The sequence below is a fragment of the Musa acuminata genome, chromosome BXJ1-1 (genome assembly GCF_036884655.1).
Source record: "Musa acuminata AAA Group cultivar baxijiao chromosome BXJ1-1, Cavendish_Baxijiao_AAA, whole genome shotgun sequence".
NCBI classification, from domain to species: domain Eukaryota; kingdom Viridiplantae; phylum Streptophyta; class Magnoliopsida; order Zingiberales; family Musaceae; genus Musa; species Musa acuminata.
The window spans coordinates 11,141,996-11,162,204 of NC_088327.1; the positions used below are offsets into that span (position 1 = coordinate 11,141,996).

The 20,209-nt window shown below is 37.6% G+C and overlaps 1 protein-coding gene across 11 annotated transcripts; it reads left to right on the plus strand.

The window, feature by feature from the left end:
- Positions 1 to 715: 715 nt before the first annotated feature.
- On the plus strand, positions 716 to 19,782 carry LOC103992013 (chromatin modification-related protein EAF1 B). 11 transcript variants are annotated; one of them, XM_065181799.1, is made up of 24 exons: positions 716 to 1,218; positions 3,552 to 3,767; positions 3,851 to 3,905; positions 4,010 to 4,107; positions 4,221 to 5,676; positions 5,760 to 5,879; positions 6,063 to 6,335; positions 7,873 to 8,025; positions 8,257 to 8,337; positions 9,836 to 9,893; positions 9,971 to 10,560; positions 10,631 to 10,699; positions 11,069 to 11,126; positions 11,230 to 11,420; positions 11,749 to 11,802; positions 11,886 to 11,966; positions 12,326 to 12,463; positions 12,611 to 12,727; positions 13,568 to 13,668; positions 13,796 to 14,014; positions 14,149 to 14,545; positions 16,528 to 18,047; positions 19,045 to 19,163; positions 19,386 to 19,782. In XM_065181799.1, exons 2-22 carry the CDS (start codon positions 3,625 to 3,627, stop codon positions 17,980 to 17,982), a joined length of 5,907 nt encoding a protein of 1,968 aa, XP_065037871.1. In that variant the 5' UTR covers positions 716 to 1,218; positions 3,552 to 3,624; the 3' UTR covers positions 17,983 to 18,047; positions 19,045 to 19,163; positions 19,386 to 19,782. The 11 variants fall into 11 exon arrangements, with proteins under 11 accessions (XP_065037871.1, XP_018684089.2, XP_018684105.2 ...); XM_018828544.2 differs by lacking the exon at positions 19,045 to 19,163 and having other exon boundaries at positions 716 to 1,047; positions 1,142 to 1,218; XM_018828560.2 differs by lacking the exon at positions 19,045 to 19,163 and having other exon boundaries at positions 716 to 1,047; positions 1,142 to 1,218; positions 3,623 to 3,767.
- Positions 19,783 to 20,209: the final 427 nt, after the last annotated feature.

Genomic DNA, 20,209 nt, shown 5'->3' on the forward strand with positions numbered 1-20,209 from the left:
GTGATTTAACTAACAAGCACGTGCAAAATTTAAGACATCAAATCAAAATAAATATTTTTAAAAATTATAAAAAGGGTATTCGATAATTTAATTTTCGAGGAATTTATTCTTGTTGTGTTTGTGGGATGAACAAAGGGAGAATAGATGAAGATAATAATATATACGAAAGGAGAGATCGAGAGAGCACACAAAAGAGAAAAATGATTGCATTTTAGATTACAATATTAACATAGATAATAAAAAAATATAAAGATGTTTAAATAATCTTAGTTATATGTACAAAATCAGATTAATTTTAGTTAATCCAATTGATTCACACAGGTCATTCCAAAACCGACGATGCCAATCAATTTATTTCGACTTCTTAACACAGCTGATCATATTTCGGTTCTCGATTTTTCGATTCAACCATTTGATAACCAGACACCATACCCGTTAACAAATCCAAAGTTGAGTTCCGCGGCGTCCGTGGATATTCGGACCCGGGTTTCACGTTTTCAGACCCGTTTCTTGTCCTGTCCCCGACCATCTCTGCTTTCGAAGTCGACGTTCGTTCGATGCTTTCTCTTCGGATATTGTCGGGTTTCAACTCCTCCATATCAAGTTCGGATCCATTATTAGAATCCGAATCCGCTATGCACCTCAGACTGAGCTCGGCTTGAGTCGGGCCGCATCTTCGAACCCCAACGACAAAACTGTCCGGTCGAACCAATTACGCAATCCTCTTACATCTCCTCCCAGTCTTCCCCTTCCCTACCTTCGCCTTCGTTCCCCCTTTCGACTTCGATTGCGAACCCTAATAAGCCTCGATCCCAAGAACCCTAAGTGCCCTCTGCCTGCTCGGTCTCCTCCGGCGATTCCTCGGATTCCACCCCCGGATAGCGAAGTCCTATTATCCATCTTGCCCACTGTTGGCGCTTCCTCCCCTTCCTTCCCGCGTCGAGCCCTAACCGTGTCTCTAGCTATAGCCGTAGCCTTAATCCCCCCCTTCGTTCGTCCTCCGGGAAGCTCATTCTTCCCCGATTACCCTTCCCCGATCATTTTCAGGTTTTTCTCCTTCGTGAGCTGTACTTGACGTCGGGGAACGGCGCTTCTCTTCTCCCTCCGCCTACGAGGACGACTTACGCCTGTACTCTTGCAGGGGCCCTCTCATTTCTATTGAATTGTTGCTCTTTTGGTGTGCTGAACGACTTGGTGCTCTTCATTTTGCCTGCAAAGGTCCTTCCCGGCTCTGCTGTGATTTCCGGACGCAAATAATTTTGTTTTGAAGTACTAATTTCTGAAGTTTACTCGTTAGGATTGAGATTTTTTTATCAGGCACGATATGAATTAGCTTGTTTTGCATGGAAAGTCGTATCTTAAAGAGACTTACTTAAACGCCTTAGTTTTGTTCTAATATGGGGAAATCAATATATATTGGAGACATCAAGAAAAAGAACATATCTGTTTGAAACCTCGCTGATGGAAGTGTACCAAGGAATCAAATTTTGCTATCTCAGGTTTCCATGTCAAATGGTACAGTATTTTGTCTCTGTGTTCGCACATGCTAGGCACATTTTTACCAAATTCTAGAATACAGGAGTAACTGTGTTCATGGAACTAACAAGAAAAGCAGCCCATGGCTTGGTTGGTCTTATATGCACTTTGTGACTGACAGGTCCGTAGCTGCACCTAAATCTTGCAATCTGTCTTCTTTTTTATTTTTTCGTTTAGGGGGAATTTTTTAGATGTACCAGTTATAGAAGGTGAGCCAAGTAGGATTGTGGTGTGAGAAGAGGTTTGTGAAGATCTAAGAAAACTTTATTTGAAATTTTAAAAAGAGATATGATGGCTTTTGGCTTAACTAGTCATGCTGCTATCAGCCTAGCTCAATAAGGAAAAAATATTCAGGTGTATGACTGCATATGGTTGGTAGTTGGAACTGTATAGGACATTGTTGTATTCTATTCTTTTCATGTTAAGAGGAAAACTACTTTCAAGTTTCTTTTTTATAGTGTAAATGTGGGTTTACATTCTTGTGCAGCCTTTAATTTCTTTTCAGGTTGCTAGGAGTTATTTATCTTCTCTTGTAAGTGGCCAACATATCATGCAGAAGTAAGCGCATGCCACATAAGATGTGACATTTTCTCTCCTTGATTCGGCAACTCAGCTCTGCCATTCTTGTCAGCTTTTAAGGTCTAATTACATCTCACTGTTTGGCACGTGTTAGGCTTAATCCGAATCTGTTCACTTGCATTTTTATTGGTTCATGGTTATTTCCATAATTATACTTCCTTTTCCCTTAGTGACACACAGATTCAAGTCAATCCTGATATGACGATGTTTTTGATGACCCAGAACCTGTCCCGAGTAGACAGTCAGGGGTTCTTACAGGGTTCTCAATTTCGATGTGTATCGCTCGGTACGGACGGTATGTATCGGTCCGAGAGGATATTGGTATGCGGACCACCCTCTATCGGGTGGTACCATTGTTTTGACCTCGTATCGGGTGATACAAGGTCTCGAGCGGTAACGATCGAAATCCGGTGCATACCGACTAGTATGCCTCGGTACTGATTTGTACACATTGGATTTTTTTCATTATTGAGGTGTATCAGTCAGTATGCCTCGGATTTCGATCGTTATTGACACTTACCAGTCGGTACGCCTTAGTATTTTTGGATCGTTACCTCTAGGTATTTTTGGAGGTTTTTCGGCTCTTTTTGGGTGTACCAACGGTACATTATGCCTCAGTTCGTACCGTACCATACCGAGCAGGGCTTGATACACCAGTATAGATCAAAATTCCTTGGGTTATTATATGATTACCTTGGTCTCTATCTGCTAAGTTCTTGCTGTGCACTTCCAGAAGAGACTAAATAGATGCCATATGGGTCTCCTCAATTATTTCATTATTTATTGTTGGGGCGTCAGAGACTAAATAGATGCCATATGAGTCTCAATTAATTATTTCACTATTTGTTGTTGAAGGCGTCTGATGTTAAATAAAATGGTACAGGGTGTTAATTGATCTTCCCTTTTCGGCAGATGGACTTTTCATATGTCGACCATTAATTGACTGTTTTGTTCAATGGTAATTCTATAGTTCATTTTGGATGATTGGTGCACTTAATATTAATTGGTATATAGCTGTGATGATATGAGTTGGAATAATAAAGGGCAGATGTCAAAGGAGGAAACTAGAAAATTTGAAGTAACTATGATTACCTTTTTGATATTTGGTACTATAATGATCTGCATAACTTTTTGATCTGGAATGGAAATTACGTAGTTCTTTATAACTCATTAGGCTGTGTCTAGCTTTTGTGGCTTGTGCAGTTATATCAAACATTACAGTGAACTTTGTAGTAGTGTATAAGACAGTTACAATTGTGGCTAAGATTCTTCTGGATATAAATGTTGCTCTTCATTTCTTGTAGTTATTTGATTAAATATTTAAATCTATGGCATTCTGTTCTTTTTTTATTTCTTTTGCATGTGATTTCTGCAATTTCATTTATTTTGCACTTTTGGCATGCGAGTTTTGACTGTATTCCTCTTTTGGCTTGCAGAACTTGTGCAAATGTCTGAACTAGTTATGGATCTATTCCTTTACTGATGTGTCAAGAAACTTGACATTCAGGTATGCATGGGCTTAGCCCAGGGTTGTCTCTTCCGGTAAATGCAGAGATCAAGCCCATGGGTGGTGTTGTAGATTGTGGACTTGGTGTAGATTCCAAAACTTCACCACGTCGTGCAGCAATTGAGAAGGCACAGGCTGATCTGCAGTATGTTGATAATGACACGATCCTGTATGCTGATTACAGTTTTTAGTTTCTAAGGGTTAAATTTTTTAATGTGCTTATTACAGGCAAGAATTTGGCATACGTGAAGAGCGGAAAAAGGAGTTGGAATTCCTTGAGAAAGTATTTCCACATCAATATTTTAATGATCTATCATGCTGATTTATTGATTTAATTTTGACTTTCAATATTTTCTTAATGTTGTCAAACCCTTCTGATTAATGTAGGGGGGGAATCCATTGGATTTTAAATTTATTCATGCAGCTTCAATCAGTGTACAATCTACTTCTCTTACAGATCAAGTTGCTGAGCCATATGTTACCAGGTTTTGTTCATTTATCTATTTAAGTTGTTTTAGATGTGTGTTTAGTATTAAACATAAAAATTTCATATCTGCCTCTATTTCCATTCTTCTCTTTTTCCGGTTTTGCTCGACAGTGAAGCTAAAGGTAGCTTTACCTTGGCTGCTTCACCACATGGAGAGTCAGTTGAAAGCAGTGGGAGACCTGGTGGTTCTGTCGGTCGTGAGCCTAACATCGGAGACAATTTATTACTCTTGAATAGAGAAAACAACAAATTGCATGGAGAGAAAAATGCTAAACATAGAAGTAAAAGAGGTAGTATTTCTCATTTAGAACAATCTTCTCATGTTGATGGTTGTCATAATGCAAAAGATACGGAGGACTCTGTTATTTTTCGTCTTGGAGCTAAAAGCCAGGCATATGCGCGGCGTAATAGATCAAGAACAGGTCGTGATTGTACCAATTTAGGTTTGACTGATTCCGGTTCTCGACATGGCAATAGAGCTTCCATTACGTCTTCCTACACACCTAGTCCTAGGGGTACAAAAGGGTCTTTATTAGAGTTACAAGCACAAAACCATGCTGCTTCTTCCATTTCAAACCCAAAGGCAGCAAATCCAGATGGTGCTGTTGTACCAGAGGCTTTAGCTCCTGATGATCAAGTGGATATGCAGCTAGACATGATGCAACACAATGACACATGTCCTGACACAGTAATGGATGGATCGCCCCAAGGGGTAGAAGAAGTTAAAATTACTGAAAATCTGCAGGGAAGTGACTCCTATAATCAACATTCATCTCTTGCTGAGAAAGCTACCAATGGTACCTCCTCTCAGTTGTGTGATATTATCAGGAAGGATGATTTTCTTTCAGTTGATTTAATTTCTGCCCCTCTTGAGGCTAACAAAAGTAAGGAAGTCACATGTGGTGCTGAAAATGACAATGGATGTGGTGTAACAGATAAATCAATAACCAGTTTGGATGAGGATGATCTGTGTCATAAAATTTCTGTTGCAGACAATATCAATCAAAACTTGGATGTGGATATCACAGAAAATTTTTTTTGTGCAAATGGCACTTGTGACATTCATGAAAATACAGATGGCGGTCAGTCTTTGATGCCGAGGACAACTGATGGTAGTTCAGGAGGAGACTTAAAACAGACATCTGAAGCGACCACATCTGTGCCAGATAACAGGTCTTTAAAAGAAGAGCTAACTAATGCCGATGACCCCACTAATCCTAATGATGCATCTAGGTTTCAATTAAACTTCAGCAACTCAGTTGTTCAGTTGAAAGATGATGGATGTGACAGCAGAACTGAGGCTCAAATTGAAGTTTTGCCTGTTACCAACTCTGAACCTGTGAAACTGAATGGTGAAATCAGTTGTGAGCCAGAAAAGAAAATCGATAATAATTTAGCTGATTCAAATTGCATCAAAACAAGCTTATTGTTGTCCTCAACTTCTGGCTCTCAAGAAGCTGTCCTGATAAAAAGGAGTTCTACATCTACCTCTGAGATTCAGACTTCCACTGCAGGTCACAAAAAGGCACATGAAGATGCTATATTGAAAGAGGCCAGATTAATAGAGGTTCGTATCTAGTCATTTGTATGGAATATGTAAGATACATGAGATATTCTAACTAGAAAACTCCTATACATTTTATTTCTCAGGCACGGTTCAAAAGTGCTGGGGAGCTGTCTTCTGATAGTAAATATTTCGAGAAGCAACAAAAATGTCACTGGGATTTTGTGCTTGAGGAAATGACATGGATGGCAAATGATTTCATGCAGGTTTGATACAAACTCTCCATACAGTGTTTTATTGTGTTTTCTTTCTTTTATTCTATAGACGCAAATATACAACAAAAGGCACATGTTTAGATGTTTTGAGTAGTGCATTTTATTGAGTTCATTCTTACACTATTACCTAAACTTTTGGTTTTAAGGATTCTTGAACTCATTGTATATAAACAGGAGAGATTGTGGAAGACTGCAGCTGCTTCACAAGTTTCTCGATTGATTGCTTCTTGTGGTCGAGGAAAATTTGACCAGCTAAACATATTGCGCGTGCAAAGAAACGTGGCTAGAAGTCTAGCCAAGGCAGTTATGCACTTCTGGCATGCAGCTGAGGCTCTCCGTATGGGCGACACTACACCTAATGCAATCCATCATGAATGCAAATTATATAGGCTCAGTTCATCAAATTTCATGGTGGCTGAAATGGAGAGAGACCAGGTTGGAGATTTGGTACTAGACATTGTTATGTAGGTCATTTCATGGTTATGCAAATGGATTGTGATAAAGCTATTTTTCTGAATATGTTTCTCTTTTCTTTTATTCAATCCTGCAATCTTTCTTTTTTGAATTTCTTTTTTGGGTGTTTTTTATGAATTTATTTGACTAGACATGAAATGCTTCATGCTTCTACTTCTAACATCATGTCATCATCATGTTACAGAAGCTGGTTCAAGTCATTATCACTTTTAGTCAAGTTATACTTCGTAACTTGGTTTCATGACTTTCATCCTTTATAATGTTCCTTGCATGTATTTCTTTGTAAGTTTGGATTCCACAAATATTCTCACATATTGGATAACTATGCTGTCATAAAACTGATTCACTTCTTTGTGTTCCATAAGAATCTGATCACATCAATATTTTTGCAAACTCCTAATGCTGCCAATCATTGTCACCTGCTTGAATTTTATTAGATACAATTTTTCGTACCATTTGTTTTTTTTTTTGGTATTATTGAAGTATCATGGGAGAGAAATATTTTAGTTGATTTTTCTTTAATTTTAACAGCTAAAGCTTGTCCTTTTTGAGGTGTTTTTAGGTGTATGCTTTATTACTTATGCTGGGACATACTGATGGTATTTATGAGCCAACCAAGTCTTGGTATCAGTACATATGGTTTCCCTCCACCCTATACACCATTTGTTGTTACTATATCTTCAGTAATATCGAGCAACAGAAGTCTGTATACCGTCCAGTATATTGGAATCATGCTGGTCTGATGGGCTATTGAAGATGGAATCAGACTGGTGTTTGAATCCATGGTGTGAATAACAACACTGATTCTAATAATTTGAACTTTCTAGTGCTATTGAGTCTATGAAAAGTATGCTATAATGGTTAGTCTGTTTTTCCTTATGCTGATGTTCTTTTCCAAGCCCTAAGGGAATTTTAGACCATTTGTATTGAAAAAAAAATCTGTCATTAATCTATAGATGCCTGTGAAGTAATCACCTTTTGAAAATTTAAATTTCTTAAATGTAAGGGTGGCAGTAGTGCAAGGTTTAGAAGAGTCTATGTACATAGCCTTATCTCTACAAAAAAAAGACTATTTTCGTAACTTGAACTGTGGTTAACCAGGTGGTCCAGGCCGTAAAGGAGCAGCTTATCTGTGATGCAAGCAAAAAATTTCATTCACACATTTAAGCAACCTTACTGTGATGTCATTGCCCATAGCAGAACCAAGACTGTCACTGACAAAAGTGGTTACTATACTGACAAGGATATCAGATAATCTAGGATGTGGATGTGGACCACTAGTAGCTAAAAAGGAGGAAAATACTGTGAAGTGTTTTCTTTTAGTTGTTGGCGAGTCGACTTAGTTTCTTGAACCTGAGACTGTTACATTCTTTTTTTAAGTATATATACCTGGTGTGTATGGCCCAATGTTAGTCATATTGAAGAATTTCATTGCATATTTATGGACCTTAACATTTCATGTGATTATTCTTTGCTGGTGTCTAATATGGTATTTTTCTTTTTCGAACAGGACCGTCATACTGTCTTGGACTATGCAGTTAGGATGCTGAAATATAATGGCAGCATATCAAGTCATTCTGCCTTGGCTGAAGCACCAACTACTCCTGATAGACAAAATGATGTGGGCATTTTGGAAATAACTTGGGAAGATCAACTTTCTGAAGTAAGGACTAGAGTCTTTCGTATCATGTATAACAATTTTATTTTCTTTTGACATTTTTCTGTTGGATCAAGGAACTGTTCTTAGCTGAAAGTCTTCTTACATCTGCTTTGTGTTTGTGGTACCCCTTGGTTGGAGTAGCAGTATAAGTTTTCCAAATGATTTGCCTTTAACATGCAAGTTGTACCCTCTGACACGTGATGTGGATCTCACACTGGTTTGTATTTTCTGCAGGAAAGTCTTTTCTATACAGTACCTTCTGGTGCGATGCAGGCATACAGAAAATCTATGGAGTCCCAGTGGATGCATTACAAGGTAAACATTAGTTTTTTCTTTTGTCTGTCATCATTTATTTCATATAACACTATAACAATAAAATTATATCGTCTATCAGATTTAACTATGAATGTCAAAAAAATGTTTGACATATTACAATTAACCTGGCTTGGGAATATTAATTCAGACCCCAAAAGAATTTAGAGAATTTTCACTGATCAAGATGCATATGACCACAACGCACCATCTTATCTTGAAAAATCTCCAAGGAAGAATTTTAGCCAAAAGGTGGCCAATGTAAGGGAAGGTCAAACACACAGGCTTACTATGCACGGAGAGAGATTGCTTTTGTGACTCGAGCACTTGCCATGTAGTTGGAATCAAGCAAGCATACCATGGCACCAAGGATTGCCCTATCTTTACCTATGTTGTCGGTATGATTCTATGTTTCGCTTGGACTGATATATACTGTTACATACTGTATGAGGGCCTTTTGGATCAGCGCATGGACCATGACATGTGCCACTCAACATTGTGTATACTTCAAATCTTAAAAAGTGTCATAGCATAAACTGGTGCACTATGTTGGGAGGAGGCATGGTCTTGTCCAGCCGGGGACCATCATGGGTCTGGTATCTGAAACGTCAAATGATGGCTGTCAGTTGTCACCATAAAAAACAAACAATATCATAATCAATGATTAACTAATGTCTCTACCAGGTGATGAACAATTTGTTTATTATACAAATCACCAAATGTTTATTGAATGACGTGATAATATAGATGTACTTGAAAGAACCATTCTTGGAGACTATGGTATTGATTAAAAAGCTTCTGGTTATTTTGGGGTTGTTCTTCTATGAGAAAAGGGACATTGACATAATATTATGGACATTTCTATCACCTTTACCCTGTCACAATTATTCTAATATCAAGTGATAAAATTATGTGCTTCTTTAAAAATTTCAATGAGTAATATTGAATTTTATCTTCTTAAAGTTGAAATGTGTCAGTTGGGACATTGCTGATTTCAATGAGCGGAAGAAGGGGATTACTGATTTCCAATCAGGCTACTTTGGTCCTGAATCTTTGTTACCATGTTTAGTTTGTTTCCATCATTTTTAAGGAAATACCGTTTGGACTAGTATGTACTGATTTAAGGAAAAAATGTGTATTGCCTTTTTTACAGTTTCAAATCTAATTATTGTGGACACTGGAAATATTATAAAAAGACATTATCTAGTTGGTAAAATGTCATAATTGGTCAGACTTTTGCTGTTCAATTTTTTTTGCCTTATGTTCTTTTGTGGACATTTGTTGTACAATCCCAGAGTTTCCAAATGAATGATAAATGATTTTCATAATGGGTGAAACATGAAAGACATTTGCATGTCTGTCCTGTATATCCTCTTAAAGTGACTTCTGTATGTAGCAAAGACTCAGCTGGCTGGGTCTTCTAGCAATATTATTTAATTTCAATGTTAAAGCATAATACCCAATTAACCCCAAACTATATGTTTAATTGATTTTTTTCCAGAAATATGGTACTGTGCATCAAGATGATTGTGAGACCTCTATGTGCAATTCTGTGGCAGGTAACTGTCCTCACTGTCAAGTATTTCAATTTGATATTAACATGCGGGACTTATTACAGTAGATATGTTAAATATAGGTGGACCTCAGGAAAATGTATATGAAGAGGATGAAGGTGAAACAGGCACCTATCTTCTGCCTGGAATGTTTGAAGCAGGCTCATCATCAAAACTTTCCCAGAAGAAGAGAAAACACATGCAACAAAAATCCATTGCCACAAGGCTTAATGAAGGTGGTGGTGACTTTTCTTATGAACCTTACTTGGAAAGCAAATCAGGAAATCAACCTTTTATATTAAATGGGAAAAGAACTTCAAGTACCTTTAGTGTTGGTTCATTTCCAACAAAACGTGTAAGAACAGCTACAAGGCAGCGGGGTGTCAGTCCTTATCCTTCTGGAGTTGTTGGGCCTCTACGAGCAATTAGTAAAACAGATGCTTCAAGTGAAGACACAAGTTCTTTCCTAGATGACCAGAGTTCATTGCATGGTGGATCTATGTCCAGGAAAAATTTGGGTGTTGAGACTACAGTAGACTTTGAGAGGCAATTGCCATATGATGGTAATGAAATATCCTCAAAATCTAAAAAGAAGAAGAAGAAGCCTAAGCATTTAGGATATAAGAATTCACTAAACTTGGCTGAACCTGGTCTTTTAGTTGTTCCTGGAAAGGTAAGGACCTTTGTGCCTGAGCACTTTTTTTGCACATTTCTTGTTAGTTAAGTAATATTTTGTAATATAGCAGGGTTCAATCCAGGGGTCATCGTATGAGCAAAGGTTGCAAGCTGAACCCATGATTCAGCATGAGCAGGTGATTTGTGTTTGTAATATGTTTTTTCTTTTTTCTTTTTACTTTAATCAGTTCGAACGGCATTTTGGTTGTGGCCTTTTTAAAGAGAGGGAGCATCACATAACATCCATGTAGATCTTGTCTTCTAGAGTATGTCCTCTTCATGGTCCTTATTTATGTGGTCATTATTTCTGATTTTTCATTGTCTATTTCTTCTCTGTTTTACTTTTCAATTTCGGATAGTTTATTTTTTTAGAACGAATGCTATATTAAGTCCTCCAATGTGTTTAGTGAGTCCTCAAACCATTATCATGCCTCTCATTTTCCATCAAGTCATTGCATGATTATTTTGCATTGCGGTAATTTTATATGCTTAACTATGTATTTCAGAAGGAACATGTTAAAAAGAGAATGGAGTCTCAAAATTTTGATACAAATGGAGGTGGTGGTAATTTCTTTTGACTTCTTTATCATTATGAATTAGATCTTTTAAATAATTTTCATTATTTGACATGGATATTTCCTAAAGGATCTTTGTTACGTGGTTATAGTTTATGCACAACATGCTGCTAAGAAGACCAAAATTTTGAAGCAAATGCCAGAGGCTTCCCCTGATGCACTTACTCCAGTGACTGGGTTGTTGCCTTCACCAGTTGCTTCCCAGATGAGTAATATGTCCAATTCGAATAAACTTATCAAAATCATTGCCACTCGGGATCGTGCACGAAAAAAGGGATTGAAGGTATATCTTTTGCTTTATGAGTTTTTGTTTTGATTTTTTTGGTGGCTGCAATTCTTGGATTATAATGTAGTTTTATCTTTCAAGATATACTCAGATTCATATATGCTATCCTTTATTTTGGAATTTATTGTCAGTCTGCACCTTTTGTGCTTAGGTAAAATTAGTTCTAGCTGTGTCTTTTGACTTGCATTCTTAGTGGAGAAAATAGAAGAAAAATGTTTTTGTCCTCATCATTAAAGAAATATGACATGAAATGAGTTGGTTTTCCATATTTAGCTTGACACTTTTATTAGTTTTGGTTCCTGAAAAGTCTTGTTCCATGAGATAGATGACTGCTGGGCAATCTGGATCGGGAGGTCCATGGACAAATTTTGAGGATCAGGTTGTTGTTCTATTCTGTCATTTGCACCATTGTTTCTGTTATAACAAAAATGCTCTTTGAATATCATATTATGTTGATAACAGGCACTTGTTGTCCTTGTTCATGATATGGGTCCAAACTGGGAGCTAGTTAGTGATGCAATCAACAATACCCTCCAGTTCAAGGTGAAGTTCTGATGTTAAATTGATACTCAAGCTACCATATTTGCAAGGACCTATATCATTTTGCTATAGTAATTCTTTTCTTGTGTGTTTGGTTTCACTTTTAATTCTAGCTTTATGTCTGATTTCTTACATGATCACCTTTATTTGAATGCTTACATATTTTCTTCCTTCTTCATAGTATTATTATAAAATATGCATCTATTCTTGCAAATTTAGTTTATCTTGTAATGGCAATCTTCCTAAACACATTCTCACACATTTTCTTGAATCAGTTCATTTAAATACTACTTTTTTTGGAAAATCAAATTCTTTGCCCCCTTGTTCTGAGGATTTATGATATGTATGCATCCATGTACTAGTGTATCTTCCGCAAACCCAAAGAATGCAAAGAGCGACACAAATTTTTGATGGACAAAAGTGCTGGTGATGGGGCTGACAGTGCAGAAGACTCTGGTTCATCTCAGCCATATCCATCCAGTCTACCTGGAATTCCAAAGGCAAGGCCTCTGATGGTGCTCCTTCTGAGACATGCACTAGTTCTTTTCCAGTTAATTGTTTGCTGAAAGCACAAAATTCTGCTTATGCTGTTGATGGTCGGTGTCAAGCATTTCTAATGTTATGCATCTTTTACGTTGCAACATCAGGGAAGTGCACGACAGTTGTTTCAGCGTCTTCAGGGACCAATGGAAGAGGATATTCTGAAGACACATTTTGAGAAAATCATTTTGCTTGGACAAAATCTGTCTGCCTGTAGGCATCAGGTCTTTATCCTGGTTAATCTTATCAGTGTCTTTCTATGGTCATGGTAAAATTATATCTCAATTGTCTAGTTTGAACTTGGTATTGCCTAAAAGACTGGATATGTCTATATTCTTGAAGTTGTTACAATTTGGATTAAGAAACATCATGTGGTGTGCCTGAGTTGTAGTTTAAAACTAAATCTATCTTGTTTTATCTAAATTGTCAGTTGGTTTCCTTTAGTTGTATTTTTTGCCACTTCTCTTTTTTTTTTGGGTGCAAAGAATAAGGCATCAATTGTCTCTGCTGAATATGTTTTTGTTTTCGGTTTATTTTGTCATTTTCTGTCTAGATTGCTTTATTACTTTACAAAAACATGCTATCATACTTCCTCATTTTTCGAAGACACATTTTGATAAAATCATTTTGCTTTGACAGAAGCTGTCTTCCTGTAGACATTGTGTCTTTATCCTGGTTAATCTTATAGTAATGCCTTTATGGTCATGGAAAAATTAGATTTCAATTGTCTAGTTTCAGCTTGGTATTGCCTAAAAGACTGGAAACATCTTTGTATTCTTTAAGTTGTTATAACTTGGATTAAGAAACATCATGCGATGTGCCTGAGATACTTGTAGTTTAAAACTAAATCTATCTTGTTTTATCTAAATTATTAGTTAGTTTTCTTTAGTTGTAGTTTGTGCCAATACTAATGTTTTGGGTTCAGAGAATATGGTATCAATTGACTCTGCAGAATACGTTTTTGGTTCCTTTTATTTCATGTCATTTTCTATTTAAATTACTTCTTTCTTTACTAAAGCATGCTATCATAGTTCCTCATTTTTATGACTTTGTATTTCATGAAGACTGATATTCAGGAAGGGAAACAAATGACTCCAATTCATAGTTCCCATGTAGTTGCTCTTTCACTTGTATGCCCAAACAACTTGAGTGGAGGTATTCTAACGTAAGTTGTATCAAATTGTTTATGTGCTTTATGCTTGTTATTCTTACCTATTTGTTTTTCATTTTTTTCCACCTGTTAATGTTTTTGCTGGCTTAATCACTTGAGATTTCTTTTGGTGTTTGCACAGACCACTTGATTTTTGTGAATCGGTTTCTTCAAGCACAGATGTTTTTCCTATGGCATATCAGGGTACTCATACTGGTAGCTTACCAGTCCCAAGTCATCAAGGTTCTATGACTTCTATCCTTTCTACGTCAAGTGTTAGCACCATGTTACAAGGATCTCCTGGTATGGTCCTCAGTAGCAGCTTACCTTCAACCTCTGCTCCATTGAATCCCTCTTCTAGGTATTCAGAATCAGAGTATCCAATCTTTTTCTCATTTTGGTTGACCTCTGAAAATAGTTTTCTACTGTTTATATCCAAACTTTCTTCTGTCATGGTACTTTTAGTGATTATATAAATAAAATATGTTGCCTTAGGGATTCCCAGAGGTACGGTGTGCCAAGACCATCTAGCTTACCTGTTGATGATCCACAAAGAATGCAGCAGTATAGCCAAATGCTTTCTGGAAGAACCCTTCAGCAATCTAGTATGTCATTACCTGGAGCTTTGCCAATGGGAGTTGATCGTGGTGTTCGAATGTTGCCTGTAGCTAGTAGTATGGGGATGATGTCTGGGGTGAACAGAGGAATGCCCATGACAAGGCCAGCATTTCAAGGATTAAGTTCCCCAGGCATGTTGAACATAGTTTCCACTGGAAATATTCTTTCGAGTGGTGGAAATGGGGTGCCAAATTCTGTGAATGTGCATCCAGGTTCTGTATCTAGCCCAGGAAACTCAATGATGCGGCCACGGGATCCTCTGCAGATGCTTCGGGTGAATTTTGCAATTGCTTGCACCAATTTATGTCGCTTAACATTTGTACCATGATTTATTTTCTGCATATGTTATCATTATTTTTTATAAGAACCATTTTGTGTTAGTCAACTATTTTTAGAATAGTAACTGCAATCTTGATGATTTGAGTCATGACTTGCACTTCACTGACAATAGGGACACATTAAAGACCATGCTAAGGCAATTCTAAAACCATGTAGTATCACTTGTTTTGCAGAGTTTATGAATTAGCCATCTGAATGGTTTTTCACGAATCAGCCCACAGAGGGACAATGTGTATGTCCATGTTCGGTCCATATCAGGACCTAAAATAGTTTGAGAGATAAAATGAATAACATTGATTAGAAAGAAAACAAATAACATCTTATAAAGCACTGCATAAGTGTCTAGTAGACAAGTGATGTTATTATGTGACTCTGGAAGCTTGCATTTCACCAGATTAAGGGTAATCTTCTACAAGTGATGTTGAGCTTGCATTTCATGAGAAGATATGAACTTGCAACAGATCTCATATCACTCTGTTGGTTTAGAATGACCTTGGTAGTTCCTTCTCTTCCCCTTTGATGGGTGAACATAGCCTTTCCTTTAGCTAGTATTTGCCTGTAGGAATGAGTTACTTGGCCATTATATTATTGTATTCGTTCATCAGATCTTACATTTGATATGAGCATTTACCTACTAGCCTCTTCGTAAGGATTGAGGTACCATTGACATATTGCTGGATGTATTGGTTACCCTCCTGTTCATGCCTGTTTCTGGCATTTGCTTGTTGCTATAGGCACAGTATTAGCTACAAAAAATGAGAGATGTTGAAGTAGTCTTCAAACGTATCAGATGAACCCTATGAGTTCTGCACATACTGACCTTTCTGTGAGGGTCAGTGCTGGACCCGGTGGTATTTATGCCAAGACCTGCCACTGATACTGTCTGTTACATATCTGTGATTGGCTCATCCATGGATTTCTACCACATGGAAATTTTGTGACAGTGTAGTATGTGCCACAATAAGTCCTGCAGTACAATGAACATGTTAACCCCTGCTTCTATATTTTTATATTGATGTTGGCATCAAATTTAACTCCGAAATGTAGATGAGCTGCAAATTTTGCAACTAAAACTAGGGTTCTGAGGGAGGGAAGATATTTTTGGTCTATCATATTGACATTTTATAAATATAGTCCATTTATAGATGAAGGAATGTTTATATTAGTAGAATACTTGAATGCTCCTCCTAATATGTTGGAATAAGTAGATAGACTTATCTCTGTACTTTAACATTAGGAAATAATTTGAGGATAGACTTCCATATATGGACTTGCTGCGCTATTATTACATTAAGGATTTTGAGCTGTGTGGCAAGACTTGTATCATATAGTTATTAGGCTAATGACTTTCTTGGATCATCACAAGTAGTATCAAATCACTTTCAGCAGGCCTTTTTGTGTGAGCTGACATGTGGCAATGGAATTTCCTTGGTTTAGTCCCACATTGCAAACCATGAATTATGGGCATTACATAGTAGTGCTTTGGTGAGGGTGTCAATAATTTGAGTGAGAAAATTGTGATACCTCAAAAGTTCTATAACAGGAAACAATGATATAATGTTTTCATATTTTTGGACTTAGTACCTACTGTTAATACTTTGGTTTGATTATTTTTTCGTCATATGGTATGGTTTGTTTCATGCAAGATAATACACTAAGAGATTAATTGATTGCTACACTAGTACTTTGACTTAGAATCAATTTTAAGAATACTTTTTATTTGTATCCTTGTTGGCTCAAATTTATTTTAGACTTTTAGCTTGAGTTGATTTGGAATGGTCCATAACAATTGTAAACATGCATTAGAAATCACAAACATGGTCCAAAGACAAAAAAAAATGGAAATAATCTTTTTATACTTTATAAAGAATAATGCACTTTTGGTGGTGAGTGATATTAAAATCTATTTTTGTGTAGCCTGGTCAAAATCCAGAGGAACATAAGCAAATGATGATGCAAGAAATACAGATGCAAGCCTCACAAGCGAATGGGCAGTCTGTTCCACCTTTCAATGGTCTGGGTGCCTCCTTTTCCAATGCAGTGATTCCTGCACCAATTCAGACATTTCCAGTTCAACAACACCAACAATCTCATCAGATGCTGCAACAAGCACACATGCTTGGAAACCCTCACCATCATCACATACAAGGCACAAACCACTCGAGCCCTCAGCAGCAGGCATATGCCATCCGGGTTGCTAAAGAGAGGCAACTCCAACAACGGTTGATGCCTCATCAACAACACCATATCTCTGGACAAAATGCAGTGTCACCTATTCAAAATAATTCACAGATCCAACCGCAATCACAGCCATGTTCTCCTGTGACTCCAGTATCTTCTTCACAAGGTCAACAGAAGCAGCAAAGTATATCAAGGAACCCACCACCTGGAATGTCAAATCAGATTATGAAGCAAAGACAACGGCAACAGGTTCAACATCATCAGCCAAGACAGCAGCAGCAGCAGCAACAACAACAACAACAGCAGCAAAGGCAACAGTCTCAACAGCAAGTCAAACTTATGAAAGGATTAGGCAGGGGGAACGTGTTAATTCATCATAACTTATCAGCAGACACCCCTCAAATTAGTGGCTTTTCAACAACTTCTAAGAACCAAGTTTCTGATAAACATATGATGCAGCAGGGCCAAGGATTTTTTCCTGGTAATCCAGGTCTGAACCCAGCATTGCATCAACCTGGAAGTCAAACAAATATCTACCCTCATCCACTTCCACAGTCAACAAAGCAAATATCACCAATTTCTGATACCTGCAATCAAGGCTCTGCTCAAAGTTCACCCAGCCATAACATGTTAACTTCTCAGCAAGCTCCAATTCCTTCTTCAGTCTCTTTGCCTAAACAACATCAACAACCGCAGCAGCGTTATATGAATCAATCTCAACAAAGCACTCAAAGAATAATGCTTCAGCAAAATCGGCAGATGAACTCTGATGGTAGGGCGCAATCATCAACTGATCAGGGCCCAGTTAATAAGACAGTTCCGAGTGCATCAATTACTCAGGGTAGTGATTCAGGCACTAGTGCACCTGCGGTTTCATCTCCAACCCTGTGGAATCCAGAGCCAATATATGATACAGATGCACCGCCTCCAACGGCTCAAATGGTTAGGTCAGCACAGGAAAATGTAGTGGGGAGTGAAGCTTTAGTGCCTTCTTCCAGCCAGAGCTTAGTACCACATCAATTGCCAGGTGTGCCACTGCATGGTCAAGATGTTGGGGGGCAGTGGCAGCAACAGCAGCAGCAACAACAGCAACCTCAGCATCAGCAGGAGCAGCAACATTCTCAGCATGAGAATCAACAGACGGTTCAAAGCAATTTGTATGCACAACCTTCAGAGTTGGGACCAGGGTGATTTGGGAATACTAAGACCAGCCAATTCTGAAACAGGTCCCCAACTGCTGTAGCACTATTGTACAGGTAAATATTGATCTTATGTTGCAGTACTATAGTATTGATTGAAATCAAATTATCAGGAACTTAATAGTCATTACAATCAGTTCAATCCACTTGAACTAGGGGTTGTAACAGTTAGTGAACCAGACAGCGAGGATGTTAGCTAAGTGCTTTCATAGGATAATCATGTATATTTCATCGATTAAAACAAGTAAAGAACATTAATGACCAGATAATTTAATATATGTGAAAAGGTCTATGAATGCAAATGCTTTTGGATTGTTTAGAGAGCAAGAATCACTTTTAGTTGCAAATCATAGTACCATGAGAACTCGAATATACTCTTGCTTTAAGAATGTTTATTATGCATGCTCTTGACCTGATCATATTCCGCTCATGGTCATCTTTTTGATCGTTTAAGTTTCTCTAATTTATTGTAATATACAGTCAAATGTAGTCACTATGATTCAAATTATTGCATACTTTTTAATTTGAATTAAAAAGTCAAAATATGTGATATGATGAGAATTTTCTTTGGTTTAAAATTTTCATTCTTCCACCTGCCAATTATACATGTAGAAATCACGCCACTCATGTTGGTCAATCATATGCTGGGAAGCATGTTGAGAAAGACATTGGTCAACAACTGAAAGAGCATGGAGCAGCATAGAAATTCATAATATTAGGCTGTTACAAGCACATATTAGTTTGGCACAGCTTGTCTTATCCACATTGTTGCAGGAATCGTTGCCCGTCATCAGAGTTCTCCACTGGCTTCATTGTTAGGGCTAGCCATTGAAGTCAAAGTCATCCTCTCTCTCTCTCTCTCTCTCTCTCTCTCTCTCTCTCTCTCTCTTTTCTGATTCTCTAATGTGACAGTAGCCATAGATACAAGTTGGAGGCATAATCAGCGACACTGAAGTGCCTGGTTTACTTATTCTTGGAGAGCCTACACCTAAATTAATTCAATGTAGATATACATATTAACAAACCCATGATGTTAAAACCATTCTTTTGTCAGGTGCATGGGAAGCTGGATGAACAGTTGAAACAGGATATCTAGATTATGGATAATCAGTCCGAGCCTCATACCACTAGAAGCCTACAGATCCTATAGAACTTGTTTGAGGATATTTTCAGGTGACTGATGGTTTAGACAGCTCAATGTGTTATCATGACTCTGGTCTCTTCTCCCCACTTCTTAGGCAGAGGGCAGTGGAATAAAATGCAAAAGCTAGCTAACTTAAGGAAGGGTTTGTCAAACTCAGCATGTAACTAAAATACACTTTCTGCTATTTTATGAGTTCAATTAACGCAAAGGATTCTTCTATTAGCTTTGCCTAATTTTGCTTCATTTTGTAGATTTGCAGGTAGTGAAAGATGATGAACACTGCCGGTGCACTTTTATTCTCATTTCGAACTCATTTCAGTGACCTGAAGGACAGGTACAATTTGCTTCCTCACCGTCTCTAGTGTAGGCTTCACCGCACCAGCTTAATCAAAATCCTATAGCATGCAAGAGAGGATTTGCATTCCAAATTCATTTTGCAGTTATAGCCGTAGTTGGGCGTATGTATTAAGTTTTTGCCCATCACATTCTTGTTGTTGCAATGCAGAGAAAACATTGTGCAATCAGCAAACCTGCTTCCTCGGTTTGCCGATGGAAATCTGTACATGAGTGCTGTCCTTTTCTCACTGTTGTTTGTTGTAATACAAGCTAGTTATTGGAAAGCTCGCAAGCTTCTTGCTTGTTTCATTCTGTCCTGTTTTCCATATCCACCTGAGTTGCCTGTTTGATCTTACCTTCTTGGAGTGAAGGTAGCTTGTATCCACATTCATATCCAAATCGACTATATTATGCCTATTGCAATTTTAACATTTCAGCCACTAGGATGTCTCTTTGGATTCATGCGATACGTTACTTGCGCTCTTGAAACATTTCAGACTTTGTTACTCCACTAGGATGTCTCTTTGGATTCATGCGATACGTTACTTGCGCTCTTGAAACATTTCAGACTTTGTTACTCACGCTCTTTCAACGTTCTTCATGTTCTTGCGGGTCGCATGGTGAAAACTTTGGATATGATATATATGGTTTGATGATTATTAATTAGAAGATAAGGGAGAATATGGCCGATGAGACGAGAGAAAGGATAAATATAGTACTCGATTCCAACGATAAAGAT

Coding starts and splice junctions, on each gene's coding strand:
- LOC103992013 (XM_065181799.1), top strand. CDS start 3,625: ATGCATGGGCTTAGCCCAGGGTTGTCTCTTCCGGTAAATGCAGAGATC. Junction 4,108..4,220: donor GCTGAGCCATATGTTACCAG/GTTTTGTTCATT, acceptor TTTGCTCGACAG/TGAAGCTAAAGGTAGCTTTA. Junction 8,026..8,256: donor GGGAAGATCAACTTTCTGAA/GTAAGGACTAGA, acceptor TATTTTCTGCAG/GAAAGTCTTTTCTATACAGT.